The sequence below is a fragment of the Lampetra fluviatilis genome, chromosome 76 (genome assembly GCF_964198595.1).
Source record: "Lampetra fluviatilis chromosome 76, kcLamFluv1.1, whole genome shotgun sequence".
Lineage (NCBI taxonomy): Eukaryota > Metazoa > Chordata > Hyperoartia > Petromyzontiformes > Petromyzontidae > Lampetra > Lampetra fluviatilis.
Genome location: NC_136350.1, coordinates 1,559,446 through 1,581,295, shown reverse-complemented (window position 1 = coordinate 1,581,295; position 21,850 = coordinate 1,559,446). Strand labels below are relative to the sequence as shown.

Below are 21,850 nucleotides of genomic sequence, written 5' to 3'. Positions count from 1 at the left end.
GATTTTTCCAGTGCAGCTGCCAAGCTTTAGAACGCTTTGTCTTTGCCCATAAGACAATCCGAGTCGTAATATACAGTATATTAAAACTGTTGTGAAAACTCACCTATTTAAACTTGGTCTTACCCTGCAGGTTCAGTTTATTTCCTGCTTTCCATTGATGTCGCATTGGGATCTACGGATGAAATCCACATTACAAATGTAAACTATTATTATTTATTATTGGGATGAATAAGCTGGGATATAGTTGGTATCAGCGAGGTGAGAAGGAAAGGGGAAACAACTCCAAATATTAAAAGATTAGCAATCCTTTCAATTTCAAAGGGGAGTTGATAGTACGTATGGAGTAGTGGAATTTGTAGTATATGCAGGACTTAGACATATAGTTGTACGGTTTAAGGGTTCATAATATGGAGATGGACGGCTTACACCCAGGCAAGAGGCGATCAAAACATTTCAAGTTAAATCTCATTCAAATATATTGTATGTATGTTGAACTTCTTTCGCACCATATATAGCCAACCATGCTAATCGGAAGTGCGGGAAAACGTTTTGGAAGTTATGATTCATAATAAGCCTCAATCAGTGGTGGACCCACCTTGATATTCTATTGATATATATATAGTGTTAGCATATTAATATCGTTTTTGATGCAACCAATATGTTCTGTTAAATAAATAAAAAATATTCCCATTTTTGTAATAACTCCCCAGCCACCTTTTTGTAATGTTTCTACACCAGCTCCTGGTCACATTTATTGAACGAAGATCAAGTTTATGAATATACAAACCAAATCATGAATCAAAGTTGAATTTGTTCAAATATCACAACGGCTGACTAAAATGCTACATTTGGTAATAACATGCAAAAAATGATTGTTTCCCACTGCATTGTTCCAGCATACTTTTATATTTTGACTTTCAATATGAATATTCATGGTTTATTTCGGTAAAGTCACATAGATAGAAAAAGGAATAATACAAATAAGTGAAATAAAATAATTAAAATAAAATAAAAGTAGAAATAATAAATAACAAAACACCACTCATGTAGACTGGCTCTTAATCAGATTGAGTGTACTGGCAGTCTATAATGTAGACCGTAGCCTGGTTATTAAGTTGGGTGAGTGTACTGGCAGTCTATAATGTAGACTGTAGTCTGGTTCTTAACCTCGGTGAGTGTACTGACAGTCTATAACGTAGACTGTAACCTGGTTCTTAACCTCGGTGAGTGTACTGGCAGTCTATAATGTAGACTTGCCTGGTTTTAAATCTTGGTGAGGGTATTGGCATTCTATAATATAGACTGTAGCAATGATTATTAAACTGAGTGAGAGTATTGGCAATCTATAATGTAGACTGCAGCCTGGTTCTTAACCTGAGTGAGCGTACTGACAGTCTATAATGTAGACTTATTCTTGGTTCTTTCGGTAATAAAATAAAAAAAATGAAAACCACGACGTTTCGATCACAACACAAGCGATCGTCTTCAGGAGGAAAGAGTGGGAAGGTCACCGAAGGTAACCGTTTATAAAGGTTTAAAAAATGGGCGTGGCACAAGCGCTTCGGCGGTGCAATTTAGTGCGTGGGGAATATGTGCCCTGGGATCAGAGAGCACCAATGTGAAGCACGGAACATGCAGTGCCACAAAACGTCTCAGTGTCAGAACGAAGTGGGCAGGGCATATGTGCAAGAAAACGACACAAATCAAGTAATGACTTGACCTGTGCTCCCTTGACAATAAAACACAAATCAAGTCATGCCCCAAAGTGGTTGATGACATCTTTCCAATGATTGCTGAGTTTATATCCATCTTCTCGGTTGAGATTGTGTCTGTATATATGTGTAATGTAGTAACTCCACGGGAGACGACTTCACGGGTAACACACTCTTTATTTTATCAAACTTGGTTACAGGTGACTAACACCTACTTTGTATCTCGGGTGACAAACACCCACTTCGCTACTTGGCGACTAACGCCCACTGAGTTACTCGGATGACCAACATCCACTTAGTACTCGGGTGACAACCACCCACTTAGCTACTTGGCGACTAACGCCCACTGAGTTACTCGGATGACCAACATCCACTTAGTACTCGGGTGACAAACACCCACTTAGCTACTTGGCGACTAACGCCCACTGAGTTACTCGGATGACCAACATCCACTTAGTACTCGGGTGACAAACACCCACTTAGCTACTTGGCGACTAACGCCCACTGAGCTACTCGGATGACCAACATCCTCTTAGCTACTTGGCGACTAACGCCACTGAGCTACTCGGATGACCAACATCCACTTAGTACTCGGGTGACAAACACCCACTTAGCTACTTGGCGACTAACGCCCACTGAGCTACTCGGATGACCAACATCCACTTAGCTACTCGGCGACTAACGCCACTGAGCTACTCGGATGACCAACATCCACTTAGCTACTCGGCGACTAACGCCACTGAGCTACTCGGCTTCACTAGGTCTTCAGCTCCGTCTTCGGGTCTTCAACTCGGTAACTCTCCCCCGAGTGCTCTCGCGCGTCCCCCTTTATACCCCACCTGCGGACGTCGCTGCGAGCACCCACTTATTCGACCAATCGCCGGGTGCTGGCTACGATCCTCTTTTCCCACATCTCATCGTGCCTCACCACTCACTCCGCGCCGCCTCGTCATCTGTCACTCCCGGCGCGCGCGTCCACACCACGCCCACAACGCGTGCCCAACCCCGCACCCCGCGCCGCCCCGTGATCCATCACTGTCACAGTCGGCGCACGTCAATACCACCACTACATCACCCCCTACCACATAGCTCGCAGCCGCCCCGGCTGCTACAAAAATTACAAACCCTCCCTGTGTGCCCCGTAACACAACACAACAACAAGAACAACAACTAAGCTAACAACACAACACGACGCGAACACCACCATCCGCAACCCTCAACCAATGCCACCGCGACAACAGAACAATATATATACAAACCGGCGAGTGACAATAGCAATGTGTATACAAAAAAAATAAATGGAAATTTTTTTTTTTTTCTTTCGACTCGTGCAGTGTCCCCTTTTCTTCCGAGCGTCCCTACAACGGGACATTATCCCGGCAGAGGGGAACACCGGGCGAGCTCGGTGTAGAGCACAAAAAAAAAACCCGTCCTCATGAAAATTGTTGAGACCTAGCCCGAGTCCGCCTTGCCGGTCCGTCGTACGGCACCAGACGCGGTTGAACGTCCGGTGGTGCCGGCGGTTCAGGAAGACATCGGCCAGGCATCGAGGACTCGTGCGTGCCCCGGGGTTCAGGCTCTCGATGGTCAGCAGCCGTCAAGCCCGAGGCACCTGGGGGTGGGTCAGGTGGAGACACGTGAGGATCAGCCTGCGACACCTCCCTCCCCGAGTCGACGGTCACATCACACGCCTGGTCGTCACGGCACAGAACGGGGTCACACGGTGCCGCATAGGGCTTCAGTCGGGAGGGGTGCACATACCAACGGCGTTTCCCCCATTTAATCTGTATACTCTGGGGCCGTGCAACCCGCACAATTTCCACCGGTCCCCTCCAAGGTCTCAACAACTTGGGGGACGTAGCCAACGGTGCATGTGGACAATGCAGCCAGGCCTTATCGCCTGGTTTCCAATCATGCGTATGCACCCTCCGCTCATGCAATTTCTCGTTTGCAATTTGCCGCGCCCGCGAATTCAACCTTGCCCCCTCCCGCGCTTCAGTCAATTTGGCGATATTAAATTTGATGTGGTCTGCCAATTTAGATTTTGCACGTGGCTGGGAAATCCCCAGTTGGACGTCCATGGCCGGATCGGCCTCCCGCCCATACATAAGAAAAAATGGGGAAAACCCTGTCGCCGCATGAGGGGCCATTCGATAGGCCGCGAGTACCCCCGGCACCTGTAAGTCCCAATCAACCTGATCGTCGCAGACCTGTTGGCACAACATAGACGTAATCGTTCTGTTCAGACGCTCAACCATCCCGTCAGTCTGCGGGTGGTAGGGGGAAGTACGCACTTTCTTTGTACCCAACAGGTCGCACACCTCGCGCAACAAAACGCTCGAAAAATTCTTCCCTTGATCCGTCAGCAAGCGTTCGGGGGCGCCCTTGTCCAACACATAACCCTGGACAAAGGCGTCCGCCACCGCCGCAGCCGACTGGTTGGCGAGCGGCCATGCCATAGGCCATCGGGTGAAGTATTCCACGCCAACCAGCAGGAACCTATTTCCCCTTGGTGTAACCGGAAAGGGCCCCAAGATGTCCAACGCTACCAATTCGTTTATACGCGAAACCTGAATGGATTGCAGCGGTGGATTAGCCGCCAATGGTGGCGGTTTCCTTTTGGCGCACTCTACGCATCCCTTAAGAATATTCGCCACGTCGTTACCCATCCCCGGCCAATAATAGTCTCGCTGGATTAGGGCGAGCGTTTTGTGAAAACCCAGATGCATGAGCCGTTCATGAGCTGCCAGAACAATCCTACCCCGCATAGCAACAGGCACCACGAGCACGTGACGCCGGGACATGTTGTCCCACCTCATCAACAGGCCCTGTCTGCACACCCAGGAACCGACCCGCGCCTCCCCTTGTTCGGGAGCACCAACTTTCCGACGCAGCGTAAGTAGGGAGCTGTCGGACATCTGGAGGCGGCCCCACTCAATGAGGGGCAACGACAACAGCGAATCCCTCCCCGTGGGGGCGTCCTCTCCCGGGGTGTCAGTGGCGGCGAGCGCAACTCCCGGGGCGCCGGCGACCGGGGGTTTGCACCGCGCTGATCCCAACAAACATGTGCAGTCCGTGCACGGCGGCAACCGCGACAAGGCGTCCGCGTTTGAGTGCCGCAACCCTTTTCGGTAAATCGTCGTGAATTGGTAGTCTTGAAGGACCTCCAACCATCGGGACAATTGGCCCGATGGCTGCGCCACGCGCATAGCGTATTGTAGAGCCGCATGGTCCGTCCGGACCGTAAAATGACGGCCGTAAAGATACGGCCTGAATTGCTGTGTAAAAACACAATGGCTAACAATTCACGACGAGTTACGCAATAGCGTTGTTCTGCGGGGGAAAGAACCCTACTACCGTAGGCGACCACCCGTTCAACCCCCCCGACCAACTGTGAGAGCACCCCCCCGATACCCGTATTGCTGGCGTCCGTGTCAAGCAAAAACGGTTGTGTGAAATCGGGGTAACACAAGGGGGGAGCCTGCACCAAAGCGTCACGGAGGGAGCAGAACGCATCCTCCTCCTCTGCCCCCCAGTGAAACCTCACACCCTTAGCCGTCAAAGCGTGCAGGGGCTTGGCTATGGTGGCAAATTGCTTGACAAAACGACGGTAATAGGAGGTAAAACCAATGAAACTACGAACCTCCGTGACCGAGGTTGGCGTTGGCCATGAGCTGACGCAATGCGTCTTAGCAGGGTCCGTCGAGATCCCTGAACGACTCACGATATGGCCCAAATACCTGACAGATTCCCGAAGCAGAAAACATTTAGCCGGTTTAAATTTTAGCTTAGCGGAACGCATCCTGAGGAACACCGCTCTCAGTCGCTGGAGGTGCTCCTCGAAAGTCCGACTAAAGACGATAATATCGTCAAGATAAATCAAACAGGTATCCCATTGGAGGCCTGACAAAACCAATTCCATGAGTCTCTGGAACGTGGCGGGGGCGGAATGTAAGCCCATGGGCAAACGGTTGAATTCAAAAAGGCCCCCAGGTGTGCGGAAAGCAGTTTTAGGTTTAGACTCGTTATCGAGTGGCAATTGCCAAAATCCAGAAAGCAGATCGAGTGTGGAAAAAAACTGCGCTCCCGCCAAGGCATCCAGCGACTCATCCATCCTGGGGAGCGGATACGCATCCGCCATCGAGATTTTGTTTAAGCGGCGGAAATCGACACAAAACCGCAAGGACCCGTCCTGTTTCTTTACTAGGACAATAGGAGCACCCCACGGACTAGAAGAGGGCGAAATGATATCGGCCGCCAACATATCATTAACCGCCGATTGCACATGTTCCTTCTCGGCCGGGCTTTGCCGGAAAGGATTCTGACGAATAGGGGCCGCGTCCCCTGTAGCTATGTGGTGGCGCAACAGGTCAGTGCAGCCGATATCGTACTTATGTTTGCTGAACACGTCAGCAAACTCAATGAGCAAACCCCTCAATGCTCCCAATTGCACCCCGGACAAGTTAGCAGAACCCGCACACAGCGAGTCCAACCACTCAGTCCCCTCATCACTTTGAGGATGCGACTCGACAGTAAAATCTGCTTGAGCCACGAGCCGTTCCTCAACGGGCAGCGGCGCGGCGTGAGCCAGCACCGTACCCTGCGCAATTACGGCCGGCCGCGACCCCGTATTCAGGACCATTACGAACGGCTCACTGTCCCCTCTCACCATGGTTTGAGCAACCGCTAAGTCGAGGCCCTTACTGGCTCTGTTTGACGGCCCCAACAGCACCCCCTGTGCCTCCGCACCCACCTCGAGTGGCTTCCTGAACCGAAGGGGTACTAACATTTGCGATCCCGGGGGTACCCGTACAGTGTGAGTCGCCAGCGCCTGCACCGTCGCACAAACCGTGCGCACTTTGATAGGGCTCGACAAGAAGGCAACCCGCCGACCTGACGGAAGCTCTATGCAGGCCTGATCAATAAGAATTTTGATGGGCATTTTTGACAAAAAGTCCGTACCTAGCAAACAGGGAACGGCCAGCGATGATGATACAAAAATAGGGCCCGCTAATTTAATGTCCCCAATGCAAATAGTCGCCCGAATCTGGCCGATGATCCCCAGGGATCCCCCATTCGCCGCATAAAATGGCACGTCTACCGGCAGAAGGGGTCTACTTTGGACGGGAAGGATGTTATAAATAAGGTCCGAGATGATGGTGGCCGACGCACCCGTGTCAACAAGCACCCGGACCTCAACCCCGTCAATGAACCCCGTTACCACGGACGACCCGGCTGACGCAGCCACGATCCTGTGGGCCAATTCGGACCACTCGACTGCTTGCGGGCCGCGTACGGACCCCCCCCGCCGAATTGAACCCCCGGCACCCAGCCGCGAACCCCCCACCGCGAAGCGGCGACCCGAATGTGCCGTGTTTGTGGACCGAACGTGTGAGGTGCCGCGACTCGCCGGGTTTTGTTGGGATGACTTGTGGCCCTGGTCGTCGTCCCGACGTGGTCCTGCGGTGCGCGGACGCGGGGCCCGGCACCCGGCTGCGACGTGACCCCGAAGGCCGCAGTTGTAGCAGACGACGGACGTCGTAGGTTTCGGTTGCTCCAGCTTGCGGGGCGAACGTGTGGGCGAACGACCTCCCGTTCTCCACTCCCCCGGACACGGTGCAGCGAAGGCCCGCTCCTGCACCGCAGCTGGCTGAGGTTCGGCGATCGTGGCGGCCAGTGCCGCATTCCCCGGCCATTTGCAGACGACCCCCGGCTTGCGTTTGAGGACCTCGTACGCGTGAATGCTCGTGGCGATCGCCAGGGAGCAGATCTCCATCTCGTCTGCCACGTTGATGGGGACCCCCAACTCGTGGGCCAACACCAGCAGCTGCTCCGTCACCATGGCGTCCTTCCCCTCCTTATCCATGCGGGGAAAAGCCGCGTCCGCCAAGGCGAGCAGTGCCGTGCGGTAGGCTAGCGTCGTTTCCCCAGCCACCTTCCGCCGATCGTAGAACTGGTGGCGGCACGTGGAGGGCGGCCCGAACACCTTCGCCATCAGGTGTAGTGCGGCCTGGAGCGTAGAGCGGGACGACCTTGCAGCAGATGTGAAGGCTGCAAGCGCGTCGTCGTCAAGCATCGCTGGCAACGCACGCAGGGCAGTGGTGTCGGACCACCCCGACATCTCCTGATGAGCGAGGAACCTTCGTTGGAAGGCTCCCCAGTCGCCCCCATCCGCCTTGAACGCCGACAGCGCGGGCAATCTTTGCTGGAGGACCCGATCGTCGTCGACGTCGGAGAGATTTTCCCGCGCTCCGCTGGAGTTGTGTAAAATGTCGGCTCGGTTGTCAGGCGCAAAATGGAGGGCTCCGGCGCGCGCCGATGACGTGGGCTGCGCTGCGCGGAGGTGTCCGGCCACGTGGCGTCCGTCTTTCCCGCCAATCGGTGGCGGCCCCCCAAAAACGGCGGCAACTTCCAGGCTCTTGGCGCGAAGCGCCCTTTGGCGGGAATCCTCCACCGTCGCTTCCTCCACGACCCCCGCAGCCGTTTTTCCGCTCGCCGGAACGGAGATGTCGGCCAAGACAGCGGCGGCGGCGAGTAGCAACTCCGCCAAGCGGGCGTGCGCGTCCTGGAGGCCGGTGTCGGAGGCAAGCGGAGCGTCGGCCATCACCGCGAAGTGCTGCATCGGCGGCAACTCCTCGTCCTCTACTCCCGAGGTCGGTGTCCCCGGTACGCAGTCGTCATCCCGACCTCGCTCGTGGGTACGGGTAGTCTTCCTTGTGTCCATACTTCTTGAAGACAGGTTTACTTCTGACGCCAGTTGTAATGTAGTAACTCCACGGGAGACGACTTCACGGGTAACACACTCTTTATTTTATCAAACTTGGTTACAGGTGACTAACACCTACTTTGTATCTCGGGTGACAAACACCCACTTCGCTACTTGGCGACTAACGCCCACTGAGTTACTCGGATGACCAACATCCACTTAGTACTCGGGTGACAACCACCCACTTAGCTACTTGGCGACTAACGCCCACTGAGTTACTCGGATGACCAACATCCACTTAGTACTCGGGTGACAAACACCCACTTAGCTACTTGGCGACTAACGCCCACTGAGTTACTCGGATGACCAACATCCACTTAGTACTCGGGTGACAAACACCCACTTAGCTACTTGGCGACTAACGCCCACTGAGCTACTCGGATGACCAACATCCTCTTAGCTACTTGGCGACTAACGCCACTGAGCTACTCGGATGACCAACATCCACTTAGTACTCGGGTGACAAACACCCACTTAGCTACTTGGCGACTAACGCCCACTGAGCTACTCGGATGACCAACATCCACTTAGCTACTCGGCGACTAACGCCACTGAGCTACTCGGATGACCAACATCCACTTAGCTACTCGGCGACTAACGCCACTGAGCTACTCGGCTTCACTAGGTCTTCAGCTCCGTCTTCGGGTCTTCAACTCGGTAACTCTCCCCCGAGTGCTCTCGCGCGTCCCCCTTTATACCCCACCTGCGGACGTCGCTGCGAGCACCCACTTATTCGACCAATCGCCGGGTGCTGGCTACGATCCTCTTTTCCCACATCTCATCGTGCCTCACCACTCACTCCGCGCCGCCTCGTCATCTGTCACTCCCGGCGCGCGCGTCCACACCACGCCCACAACGCGTGCCCAACCCCGCACCCCGCGCCGCCCCGTGATCCATCACTGTCACAGTCGGCGCACGTCAATACCACCACTACATATGGATGGCTTTATGAACGAATCTTTGTTGATAGCTAGTTAGCTTGCAAAAACTACCATCTTAGAGAAATCAATTTCGTGTGAGCCAGCCGCATTAAAATAATGATCAGCCAAGGCAGAAGTAATGATCTTACTGTGTTCAAATCTTCCTTATGCTCACGAACACGATCCGAGACATGTCACTTAGTTTTACAATGTAACTTACCGCAGATACAGCTGAGTTTGTAAACGCTGGGATATTGCATGTCAGGAATCATGTCATTCAGAGATAGGATCAGATCACGAATTTTATGTACTGTGTTAAATCGGACCTGGATCTTGTGTTTGGACATGATTTTAGAAATCCTTTTGGTGACCCCTGCTATGTATGGCAAAAATATGTTTTTTATTGGATCCTCAGATGACTCCTTCGTCACGGTTGGGGTGATGGCTTTGCTGATTGTGTAGTCAAAATATCCATTCGCCTTGAGAGCTTGGTGTATGTGTTTGAGTTAACTGGTTAGGTGTTCATGGTCGGAGATACATTGAGCTCTATGGTGTAGCGTTTTCATGAGGGAATTATTCTGGGATGGATGGTGGTGGGAATCAGGTTTTAGTTAGGCATCAGTATGGGTTACTTTCCTGTAGACAGAATGGCTCATTGAGCCATCTGGTCTCTTTTTGATATAAATTATATTTCAATATAAATTATATTTCGTGATACTTTACATGTTTGAAGGATGTGTATATTGATAATAGGGTTTTCCCCTTTTTTCTGGCAACAAAACAGGTGTTAAGATGTTAAAACACCAAACTGAAACCTTTTACAAGGAATCATGTCTGCATTGACCACAATGCTTATGGTCAGAATGCAAACAAAAAACATGCTCTGATAATATATGCATTGTCCTTGAAACTGATTGGTCCACACCAGAGACAGCTTTATTTTTAGCCTGGTCTCAAACAGTGTTAGACCAGAGGACGCTAAAATATGATAATAGTTCAGTTCATTTATTAGGTTTCGCCCTGTGAGCCATGCGGCTCTTGAACCGCAACAAACAAAAACATTAACAAGAAACATCTTAAAGTGACTACGCGCAACAAAAACATCCAGGAAAAAACAGCAAAGTCTTCCAGAAAAAGCACCGTATATCAACGCTGTGTGCAAAAATCCCAGTGGGATTAAAGTTATCAGTCGAACTCTGTACTACAACAAACTAATATGGCTAAACCAAAACGTTTTCGAAATCACCAAAATATATCTATAAAAACAATGTAACAGTGATCATAGGAACTGTGATTCAAATTTAACAATAAACGATATACATAACATGTACGACCAAACTTTGCAGCCATAGCTGGCAGTATGAGTCACTCCATAACAGCATCAGTATCAGTAGGAGTATCAACATTTTTCAATGCACCTTTGAAGATCAGCACACTATTATCAAAACTCAAGATCATACTTTGCAGCAGTCATCCGGAGCGATACATTTGATTTTAGGCCACTGAATAGCAGTGGCAGCTAGGGGTGTATACCTCTTCTAGAGCAGTTTTGAGTGAAGATCTCACAGGTAGTGATCCAAGTTGCAGTTTATTGGCGAAAGCATTCCAGACCCTGGGGGCATCAATAGCAAATGCCCTTCCTCCAGTATTTGTACGGCAATAAGGAATGTGAACCTGGTAAATGAGCGAAGACCTTAGGTTACATTTGTTCTTCGAAACAGTGAGGAGATCCAGCAGGTAATCTGCTGATTTATTTGTAAGTACATCGTGAATAAATAAGATCTGATGCACAAGCCGTTGATCATTAAGAGAATTTAAGTTTGACCCAATATAGAGATCGCAGTGGTGGGTCCTATACGGGCAGTTCAATGCAAATCTTAAGTCCGAGTGATACATTGAGTCAAGATTCTTCAGTACATTCAGTTTTGAATCAAGGATGACCACAAGATACTTATAGATCTTGACTTGTTCTATTTTTAAAAAATTTAAGGAATGTAATGGGAGAAAAATAACTTCCTGCTTATTCCTGGTGAGAAGCATAGTACCTTGGTTTTGGAGATATTCAGGACTAATTTAAGAGCAACTAGCTAATATTGTAGTTTGCTGAAATCACCCTAGAGCTTAGCAATCACGTCATCTGGAGAGCGGCCAGCAGTAATCAGTATCGTGTCATCTGCAAAAAGATTTACTCTGGAATGATCCAGGTCAGTCAGTGCCAAAGTCATTGACATAAAACGAGAACAAGAGGTGGCCGAGGATGGAACCCTGTGGAACCCCTTCTGTTATCTTAACACTGTTTGACCTTACTCTTTTTGACCTCCAATCATCTATGAATACAGTTTGGGTGCGAGAAGAGAGGTAATTGTTTAACCATTCCACTGCGTGTTTGGAGAGACGGAGGCAACTTAGTTTACTAAGCAGGGTGTTGTGGTCGACTGTATCAAAGGCTTTGGACAAGTCAAGAAAAAGACTGGCGCAGTACTGCTTATTATCAAGGCTACTGTAAATGTGATTTAGAGTCTAATGCAGCAGATGTGGTGCTGTATTTTTTTCGGAACCCAGATTGGTTTCGATGTAAGAGATTGTTGTCGGACAGCAAACTGCTAATTTGGTAGTTCATTTTTTTATTTATTCATCAACGCGGACAAAATTGAGAAAGGTCGGTAGTTATTTGGATCATATTTAGGGCCCCCTTTGTGAAGTGGACGAACATAGGAATGTTTCCATTCTAGAGGTACTGACGCTTCTTTGATGGACAGGTTGAAAATATGGGCGATAGTTTTGTAAATTAGGTGACCAAGAGTTAGCAGAGCAAAGACGGGAATACTCTCCGCTCCGGTAGAGGAGGACCCTTTGAGGTAGGAAAGTTGTTTCAGAACATTACTTTCATGGATAGGCTGGAAACTAAATTCGTTTAATGTTTGGACAGGTGTGTAGGAAATTGCATGAGCAGGGGTGACTCCCAATAAATGATAAAAAAAGGTCACCAGCTTAAGAAAAATGAAGGTTAAAATTGTCGACTACTTTTTGGGTCTCTGAAAAATAGTTTTCATTTCGGTTAAGCTCAACGGAAAGATTATCTGTGTTAGGTGCCCTTTCGATACATTTGACTGTTTTCCAGAAGATCCTGGCATTGCCATGTGATTCCCGGAGAGTGGAGGACAAGTAAGCATTTTTTACATGCCGTATTTTTTTGACACATCTATTCCTTAAAATCCTCAATTCTAGCCAGTCTTTGACCAAATTACTTCTCTGAGCATATGCCCAAGCCTTGTCCTTAGTTTTCATGAGCTTAGTAATCAAAGGATCAAACCATGGTGGGCAGTTGCCTTTAATTTTAAATCTAACTGACGGAGCATGTTTGTTGATAATTTGGAGAAACGTATACCTGAAGGTCTCCCAAGCCGTAGTCAGGTTGGGGATATCACAGACCTTGTCAATATCCGAGTGAAGCACATCATTAGTAAATGCCTGTATGCTGAAGTGTCTGATGGAGTGCTTATCAACCAATTTAGGGGGAGCTTTGGGTTTGGCTAACGATCTCACCCCAAATAGGAAGGAGTGATCACTAAGGTTATAACCCAGAACACCAGTAAGTGGGAAGTTGTGAGAAGCATTAGTCAATAGGACGTCAAGCAGAGAAGACTGTCCCGGATTTTTTAGGTTGGGTCTTGTGAGGACATTTATTAATTGTAATAGGTTAAATTAATCTGCAAAATATGTGGCCACGGCCGGCGGGTTTAGCCAATTCCAATTCCGATCACCCATTAAAATAATTTCACCTTTAGGGAGGCCCCCAAGAAGCTCCCTCAGTGCGTTCCCAGCTTCAACATCCTTACCACTAGGTGGTCTATAGCAGCACACTACCAATATCTGTAGATTTTTAGGGAGAGTGATATTTTTTTAAACAAGGATTGAGCTGGTGAACATGCAATAGCACTACGAACATATATGGCAATTCCACCTCCTTTAGACCCTTGGTCAAGTCGAAAAAGGTTGTAGTTGTCAATCGTAATCTACAAGTCATTGACGGCCGGAGTGAGAAATGTTTCTGTAAGGCAGAAAATGTCCAGGTCCAGATTTGCCACTTTTAGTTTTAGGTGACTTAATTTAATCACAAGCCCTCTGATGTTGACGTCGAAAATACCAACACCTTTTCTGCCAGAAAAATCTATGTAATTAAATGAGTTCTTTACATTTGGGCCAGGGTGAAGCTCAATACCTCCCAGAAATAAGAAAAGTAGAGTTAATAGTTTGCACAAATATTTTCTGTGAAAGGATGAAGTGCGGCGAACCTTGGACGAATAGCAGCAGCTTGCAGATGGTGACATTTTAAAAAGCAAAATGAAGTTAGGAAGGAGTGCTGGTGAAGTAATAGGACAGAGATAGGGTTTAAAAGGATACAATTATGGAGTGTAGAAGTGGCTATAAGCTATTTCACTAGCAGGTGTAGTGGCAAATAGAGCATCAAGTATGGACGAGAAATAACGACGGCTGCCAGTGGTGGAGTTTAGTTTGGTACTAGATATGGCCGGGAGGGACAGCAGTAGGATACACAGCAGAACTGCCATCTTTAAAATAACAAAGGTCCACAACAGTTAAACACACAAGTGAAAACGTACAGGTAGGCCGAGCACGAGAAATGTATTGCCATACTCGTCGCACATGTACTGCTTCTCGCCCATGTGCTTGAGAGTTTGTGGTGGCGGTCAGCTCCAGGTCACGAAATTGAATAGTCGTTCAAGTTATTGCTGTTTGTAAGCACACCTTTGTGCGTTGCTATTTCTCTCTGCTAGTGTGGATGTGACCTAACACTTCACTCTTTTTTCTCTCAAGGAGAATATTCGCGAACAGGGCAATAACCTGATCAAGCAGGTGAAGGGTAAAAACCTCAAGGAGCGGGTCAAGACGGTCGAGGGCTTCCTGCAGAAGCTTCGGCTCCTTGCTGACGAGGAGCGTTTCTGAGCAAACCAGGAAGCAGCAGTTAAGGCAGGCTAGGGAGTAGCAGCTCAGGCAGATCCAGGGAGCAGCAGCTTAGGTAGACGCAGGGAGCAGCAGCTCAGGCAGGCCCAGGGAGTAGACGCTCAAGCAGGCCCAAGGAGCAGCAGCTCAGGCAGGCCCGGGGAGCAGCAGCTCAGGCAGACCCGAGGAGCAGCAGCTCAAGTAGACCCAGGGAGCAGCACCTCAGACGTATACTGCGTTATGGCATTACTATTCGCATGAATGACGCTCTATAAAAAATACTGCATGTGATAGCTACAGATCTTATGAGCTGTTATTGAAGAGTCATAATGTCTTGTTCCTTCATATCCAAGTCGAGTGTAATCATGTTACCTTGTTGGTTTACCCCATGAAGGCCGACAGCATATTATGTGCTATACGCCAAGAGTATGAATCCTTGCAGTCACGAAAGCTTCAAATCTAGAACACAGTGATTTGAGGAAGATCTCGTCAGGCTTTCTAGAGCTTCTTCTCGTGGCGGCATGAGCCGCCAGTTGCAGGAGTGCACCTTAACCTCTGCAACATTCATGAACAGCTAGGACCAAGATAACATGACAGATAATTAATCCTCAAATTTACATTGAACAAAATTACTCAAAGATTAAGGGGTGACATAATCTGCAATTTATGGATCTCGGTAAAATTGGTAAGTTATTAAACACCTTCGGTGAGTAAACAAATGAAAGTTTTAACATTTAGGCCTACTAATCTGGTACTAGGCGAAGCTTGTGGTAAGATAATTGATCTTCAATTTAGTTAAAAAAATACTTATAGATTAAGAGGTGACTGATAATTTCCCATCGAAGGACCTCTGCAAAAATGTTCACACTTCAGCAAAAAAATATTCTTGCTGTGGTTTTCCCACCTGATGATGATTGCTTGTGTTGCAATTGAAACGTAGTGATTTAATTTATTTTATACCTACGTGACTTTACCGAAAAAAACAAAGAGCGTGTATAGATTGCTAACATGTGCCCCCCCCCCCCCCCATACCCAACTCAATAATAAACTGCTAATTCAGAATCATCATCTGTATTTATACTGGAGGAATCCGATTATCTATGAAGCTCGTTTCACATATGTCCAGCAGGGCGGATCATAACGTTACAAAAAAATACTAAAACACAACAAGAGCACAAAGTATAGGAAAGGCAAATAAATCACTTAAAAATACAAATAAAACTAAATTATTTGGTATATTACCAGGTAAGCCCACTGAGCTATTAACTTATTTTCCAGAAGCCACCTGGCACTGTTGCAGAAGAAATTCAAAATTAATGCATACGTCCTTATATACAACACATACCGTCAACAAACGCACGCGTTGTTCCGTCAAATCTCACCAACAGATAACCGGGAAATCTGCACAGCGATGGTACGAGACAAGAACCTGATATCGCGTCTCCGGGACTCCGAGTTCCATGTGCTCCTGTCCGACCCATTCGCCATGTGCGGCGATGTACTGGCGCTCATGCTGGGCATCCCCTACGTCTACTCGCTACGCTTCACTCCGGGCTACATGGCCGAGCGCCTCTGTGGAGCGATGCCCGCACCTCCGTCCTACGTGCCCGTGCCCATGTTCTCTCTGACGGACGAAATGAACTTTTGGCAGCGTGTGCAGAACTTTTTGCTGTACAGGATTTTTGAAATGGTCGCGATGCACATGGGGCAGGAGTCGAACAACATCTACAGTGAGATTCTTGGTAAGTCTCTGAACGTGTGTATGTTGTTGTTTATTGTTGATCGGGAGTGGTAGGGTTAGCAGTCAGCACACTGTGCTACGAACCTGGTGACCCGAGTTCAATTCACACTCACGGCCAACACCAGTGACGATTATATTATCTGAACCAGTCCTGGGCCTCCCCTAGGTATACTCATCCTCAAATGAGTACCTGGTGCAGTGTGTAAGCATCACCACTTAGGGAGACAGAAGCGGTCCGGCGTGGTGCTGGCCACCTGCCCGCTCGTGTGACGTGTCGCCATTCATAGGTGCTACTTGCTAACACCACTTGCCCCAATAGTCTGTTAAGACTACGTGGGATTTTTGTCTTTGTTCATTGTTGGTTCCAGAGTCGTTCATATATGTGTGCATGCATATGTAGTGTCGTGTGTTTCTTCTTCCTTCTCACTCGAGGCTTGTGTGTTCGTGCGGGTGGCGTGCGTCGCACACACTCAGTCGGAGATGAGGTAGTCGCAGTAGGCAATGTCCTCCCCTTTTATTGTTGTCGAGTTCACGCCACCACGCGGGCCCCCTCTCTCTCACGACCACACTGCCGCATGCCCCATCCCAGACACAACCCTGTCTAGATTGCACCGGTGGCATCGACCGGGACAGCCAACTATTGTCCGGCCACGCAATGATCGGGCAAAGGCAGCAGTGATGAGGGCGGCGACAACGACAGCGACGACAAGACGAGTCCAATCCAAGAACTAGCAGCCCGGAGCTTTCGTTCTCCGCTGCATAGATCCCCCTCGGTGTGGTTTGGCTCCGCCCTAGCCATGCCTACCTTCTCGAACCAGGGATTCCCCACGAAGTTAACCGTCACCCTTGCCCTAGTTTCCGCCCTGCCAGCACACCCGTGTATATGCTCAACGGTGTGTAAGCTCAGTGCCACCTGCAGTTGCAGCTACTGTACAACAGTCGGCGCTATGTCACTACACATGTGTAGTGGCATAGCGCTGGCTGCTGGCAGAAAAGGGAATCTGTGGCTTACGGTAGTCTTGACATCAGCAGGCCAGGATATACACGAGAGGGGGATCTTGGGGAAAGGTCACAGAAGGGGCCCACCAGGTCCCCGCTAGTAGGTTCCAGAAAGGGGGGTGGCTGGGGTGGAGCGAGGCCACGCTGACAGTATAAGAGGGGCCCCTGTTGCTGAAGTCCATCGTCGCCATTCTTCTTGTCATCTTCATCATTCTTCTTGTTATCTTTACCATTCTTCTCATCGTCGTCTCCGTCTCTACCATCTCGGGGCGCCACTAGTAAGACAGCCTACCAACTGTTATAGCTAACATAACAGGTTTTTTGGGTTAGATCGCGTAAATAGATAAATGTGTCGTTATAACCCGTCACCACCCGACACAGCCAACTAGTAAGGGTTGTCACGTAAACAGAACATGCCAATTCATCACTAGTACAGCACACCGGTGTGTTTAGAGCCAAGCCACATCATTTACAATCTGAGTATGGCGTTTTGCCAGTAATTACAACTAGCTTCATTAGGAGACAGCCAGGTTTGTGGAGAAGTCTTACTGTTTCGTTCCTTATAAAGAGGGGTAGATGTGGTGACCACACTTCTGCGCGCTTGTGCAAGTGGGGGGGGGGGGGGATTAATTAGTCACATTATGCATGTGCATTATGCGAGCCTTTTGAATGTTGTCCTTCCAGTCTATTGTGTGTATTAAAATTCCTCGTGCCAATGGTAATCCCTTTTGAAGTATGATGCCCTATTTAGTCATGCATTTAAATAATGTACGCAGCACAAAGACAGTAGCTATTCGAATGGTTAAAATAATTTTTATTTGAAGCTTTTGTGACATGCAGGAATCCATACTCTTTGGTTCTTTCGGTAAAGTCACGTAGGACGATTGCTTGTGTGGTGATCGAAACGTCGTGATCTATTATTTTTTCTACCTACGTGACTTTACCAAAAGAACCAAAGAGTGTTTTTCATTTTATTTCCATTTCAATAGATTATCTAGTTAGTCTTGGCCAGTAGTAGCTAGTTTTGCACGTAACTTCAACATTATCAAATTAAATTGAGTGCCCTTGTTGGCACGCATGCTCCTCTACTGCTGACAGTTGTATTTGGGAGAATTTAATATTTCTCTGTTCTTTTAGTATCGTGCTGATCATTCGTCCTTTTTGCCCAACATAACATTTCCCACATGTACAGTTAATCCTGTACACACCTTCTGTTGATAGCTTCGGTAATACATTTTGTATTAGATAATAATTCCTGTATTTTTATGTACCGTGCCAAATCTGGCTCGGATATTTTGTTTTTCCAAACATCTGGCTAGTTTATCAGTTACTCCCGCAATGTACGATATTTTGATCGTTTTCATTACTTGGGCAGTTTCAATGTTCGTGTTATTTGATTTGGCTTTGGCATTTAATGCCTTGTTTATTTGTGCATCACTGTAACTGATCATTTGCAGCGCTTCTTTAGAATGTTGAATTTCACTTCTCAGACTGTCACCATCTGACACTTTCTTAGCTTGATGATAAGAGCAGATTTCTGTGAGGGGTGATGGTGTGAATCTGCATTCAGATAGGCGTCAGTATGCGTTTTCTTTCGGTAAACACTGTGTGTTATTTTACCATTTCGACCTCGTCCGAGCAGAATATCCAGAAATAGTAGAGTTTTGTCAGCTTCCACTTCCATGGTGAACTGGATGGATGGGTTTTGCGAGTTAAGATAATTTAGAAATGCGTTCAGTGTATCTTTGCCGTGTGGCCAGACCACCAATGTGTCATCCATAAAACAAGCAGAGGGTTTTAGTGTGCTTGAAGCTATTGTTTTTGTTTCAAAATCTTCCATGTACAAATTCGCTATCACAGGAGACAAAGGAGAGCTCATTACTGCTCCTTCCTTTTGTTTATAGAAGTCACCTTTCCACAAGAAGTAGGTGTTTTTTAGAGAGTATTCAGCTAGTCTTGGGATAGCTTTGACTTATCCGTTGGTCGTTACCAGAGTTCCAAGTAATTTGACTCGTTGACTGGAACCCTTATGAACAGAGAAGTCACATCAAAACTTACGAGAATATTATTAGGGTTAAACTTAATATATTTCATTATATTTAAGAGATGTTCAGCATTTTTGATGAACGAAGAAGTCCAACTAATGTAGGTGCTGTATTTGTTTCGTTATGTATTGTGCTAATTTGTACGTGGCAGAGCCTATTGTACTAACTATGGGTCTTAATGGGACGTCAGGTTTGTGAATTTTTGGTAGCCCATGAAGTATTGGTGGTTTTGATGCCCTTGGTTTTATCAGTTAATGCTCTTCCTTGGGAATTGATGACTTGGGAATGATAGCCGTTGTTTTACGTTCCAATGTGCTGGTTGGGTCTCGTTTCATCGAGTAAATCTTTGATTTGATTTTCATAGTCCTTACGGGCATCACAACAGTTGATCGGCTCTCCAACACACCGGTGTGCTGTGCTAGTGATGAATTGGCATGTTCTGTTTACGTGCCAACCCTTACTAGTTTGCTGTGTCGGGTAGTGGCGGGTTTAAACGACACATTTATATATTAACGCGATCTAACCCAAAACACCTCTTATGGATAATATTGGTTGTGAAAGCCTACGTGTTAAACTGTTATAACTATGTAGTGATAATAGACGGACTAAATAGTAAGTGTGTTAATCCCGATGGTGCTCGCTAAATAAAGAAGTGCCTCCAAGTCTTATCGTCTCCGAGTTAGTCACTACACATGTGTTCACATATGTCCATGCGCATCGCTATGTGTGTGCGTAAGTGCATTATGGGGAGTGGTAGTGTAGCAGTTAATGTGATGTGCTTTGATCTCCGGCAAATGGTTTTTACAGCTCCACGTGTTCTCTCACAGGAGAAGGGACTACACTATGTCAAGTGATGAGCGGTGCCGAGTTATGGCTCATCCGGACCAACTGGGACCTCGAATTTCCACGTCCGTTCCCTCCCAACTTTATCTTTGTCGGGGGGCTCCACTGCAAGCCCGCAAAACCATTACCTGAGGTAAAAAAAATCACTAGATTATACACTATTACAGTCTGTTCTCCTATAATACGTGTTTTTATAACATGAACTGGATACAATGCAATGAATATATGAAGGGACACTTTTTTTAACGCAGATGCAAACTGGAAACAATGCAATTGAATGAACAGAACTACGTCGCACGAGTTGGAAAAAGCGGTCATATGGCTGCCTCAGTATTAGCATCATCACAAAAAGCGGGACACTGCTGGATGCTTCTATATGTTATCCTGCATATGCATCTCACGTGGTATCGCGGACTGTGCTTTACCCCATGTTATTTATTGTACCGCGATCTTTTCCATAACGCGGCGTTATTCTGGAATGCAACTACTACCGCGTTATAGAACAGCCTGGACTCGGAAGCTGCTACTACAATCCGTGTCTCGTGAAGAACATGTTTGGGTTTCCCTCTTTAACAATTGTCACTGTACGTTTTCTCTCTGTGTGCGTTACCAGGACTTTGAAGAGTTTGCCCAAAGCTCGGGTGAGCACGGCCTCATTGTGTTCTCGCTGGGCTCCATGATCAAATACATGCCTATTGAGAGGGCTGAAGTGATCGCCTCTGCACTGGCTCAGCTCCCACAGAAGGTACAGAAATTCCTCGCCAACCACGGGTGTTAGGTTCCTGGAAAAGGCCGCGGTAGGTAAAGTACAGGGGGCCTATGGGAAATACGGAGTTAGGGGAACCTGTGAAGGCCGAGGTCTACCCCACCACCCTCGATGGGCAGGTGGGGCGCGACGTCCGCCTCCTCCACTCCCTCCTCCACCATGTCGATCGGCTCCCGCCGGGCCCCCGCCGACTGGGTGATCACCCCCCTCGTGCTGGCACTCTTTCTGAGGGACATGGCTGCAGCGCTAGCTCACCGCCACACGGGGTTACTCCGCACACGCCCACGTACATCACCACTAATACGAAGGCCGTTGTGTGAATATGCGCGCGCGCGCCTTCGGGTGGTTAAACCCTAATCCGCTTGCACACAAAGTCTAATGCCAGGGCTGCTCGAATTTGCGCACGCGCCTCAGAGTGGTTAATGCTATTGTTGTCGCGTGAACACGCACGAGCATCGGCGAGCAGGTTTAGCGCGCCCCGCCCTGATACTCGCGCGGCTCAGCTGCACGGACGCGCGAGCATCGGTGGCCGTTTATGTTTTACTCCATGCGCGCCTCACACACACAACTCAAATTACCAACAACACGCCGAGGTTCCACCCACACACGCACAAATCACATTGCACCGATACTCTGGACTAAAGTTTATTAACGGCGCGTCTAAAGAAAAACCGTGTGTGGCCCGAAGCAAATATTCTACCAGCAGCACCTAACCTATTACTATCCAATCCCTTAGGTGTACCCCCACTTTATTACTCACCTCACAGATGCACTCACGGTGTCGCACGGATGTTGTGGGAGTCGGAGGGTCGACGATCAGAGACGACTCTGCCTAGGATTGACTCGTAGCGGCACCTGCTGGCGTCTCACGGAAGCTGCGAGTGGCTGGGAGTCGGTCCGGATGGTTGAATGGCTGGAGAAGTCCCTAACCATTCTTCACTCCCTCCTATTATGCCCTGGGATTCCGAAAATCCAGGGTATATGACGTCATCCTGCGTAGCCAATCGTGCGCCTAACTTTCGATTTTCGAACGTTTCGCGGCCGTTACCTAGGGCATTATGTCACGCTATCCCCCCCCCCGTCCATTGTTTCCGCG

At 48.3% G+C, this 21,850-nt stretch overlaps 1 protein-coding gene across 1 annotated transcript in view; it reads left to right on the top strand.

Annotated features, from left to right (window-relative positions):
• Positions 1-21,850, top strand: part of LOC144953405 (UDP-glucuronosyltransferase 2A2-like) — a 40,739-nt gene that overhangs the window by 5,861 nt on the left and 13,028 nt on the right. Inside the window, exons 3-5 of the mRNA XM_078883982.1 lie at positions 15,749-16,102; positions 19,973-20,121; positions 20,602-20,733. Of these exons, the coding sequence (XP_078740108.1) occupies positions 15,749-16,102; positions 19,973-20,121; positions 20,602-20,733 (635 nt within the window). The remainder of the gene's footprint in view (positions 1-15,748; positions 16,103-19,972; positions 20,122-20,601; positions 20,734-21,850) is intronic.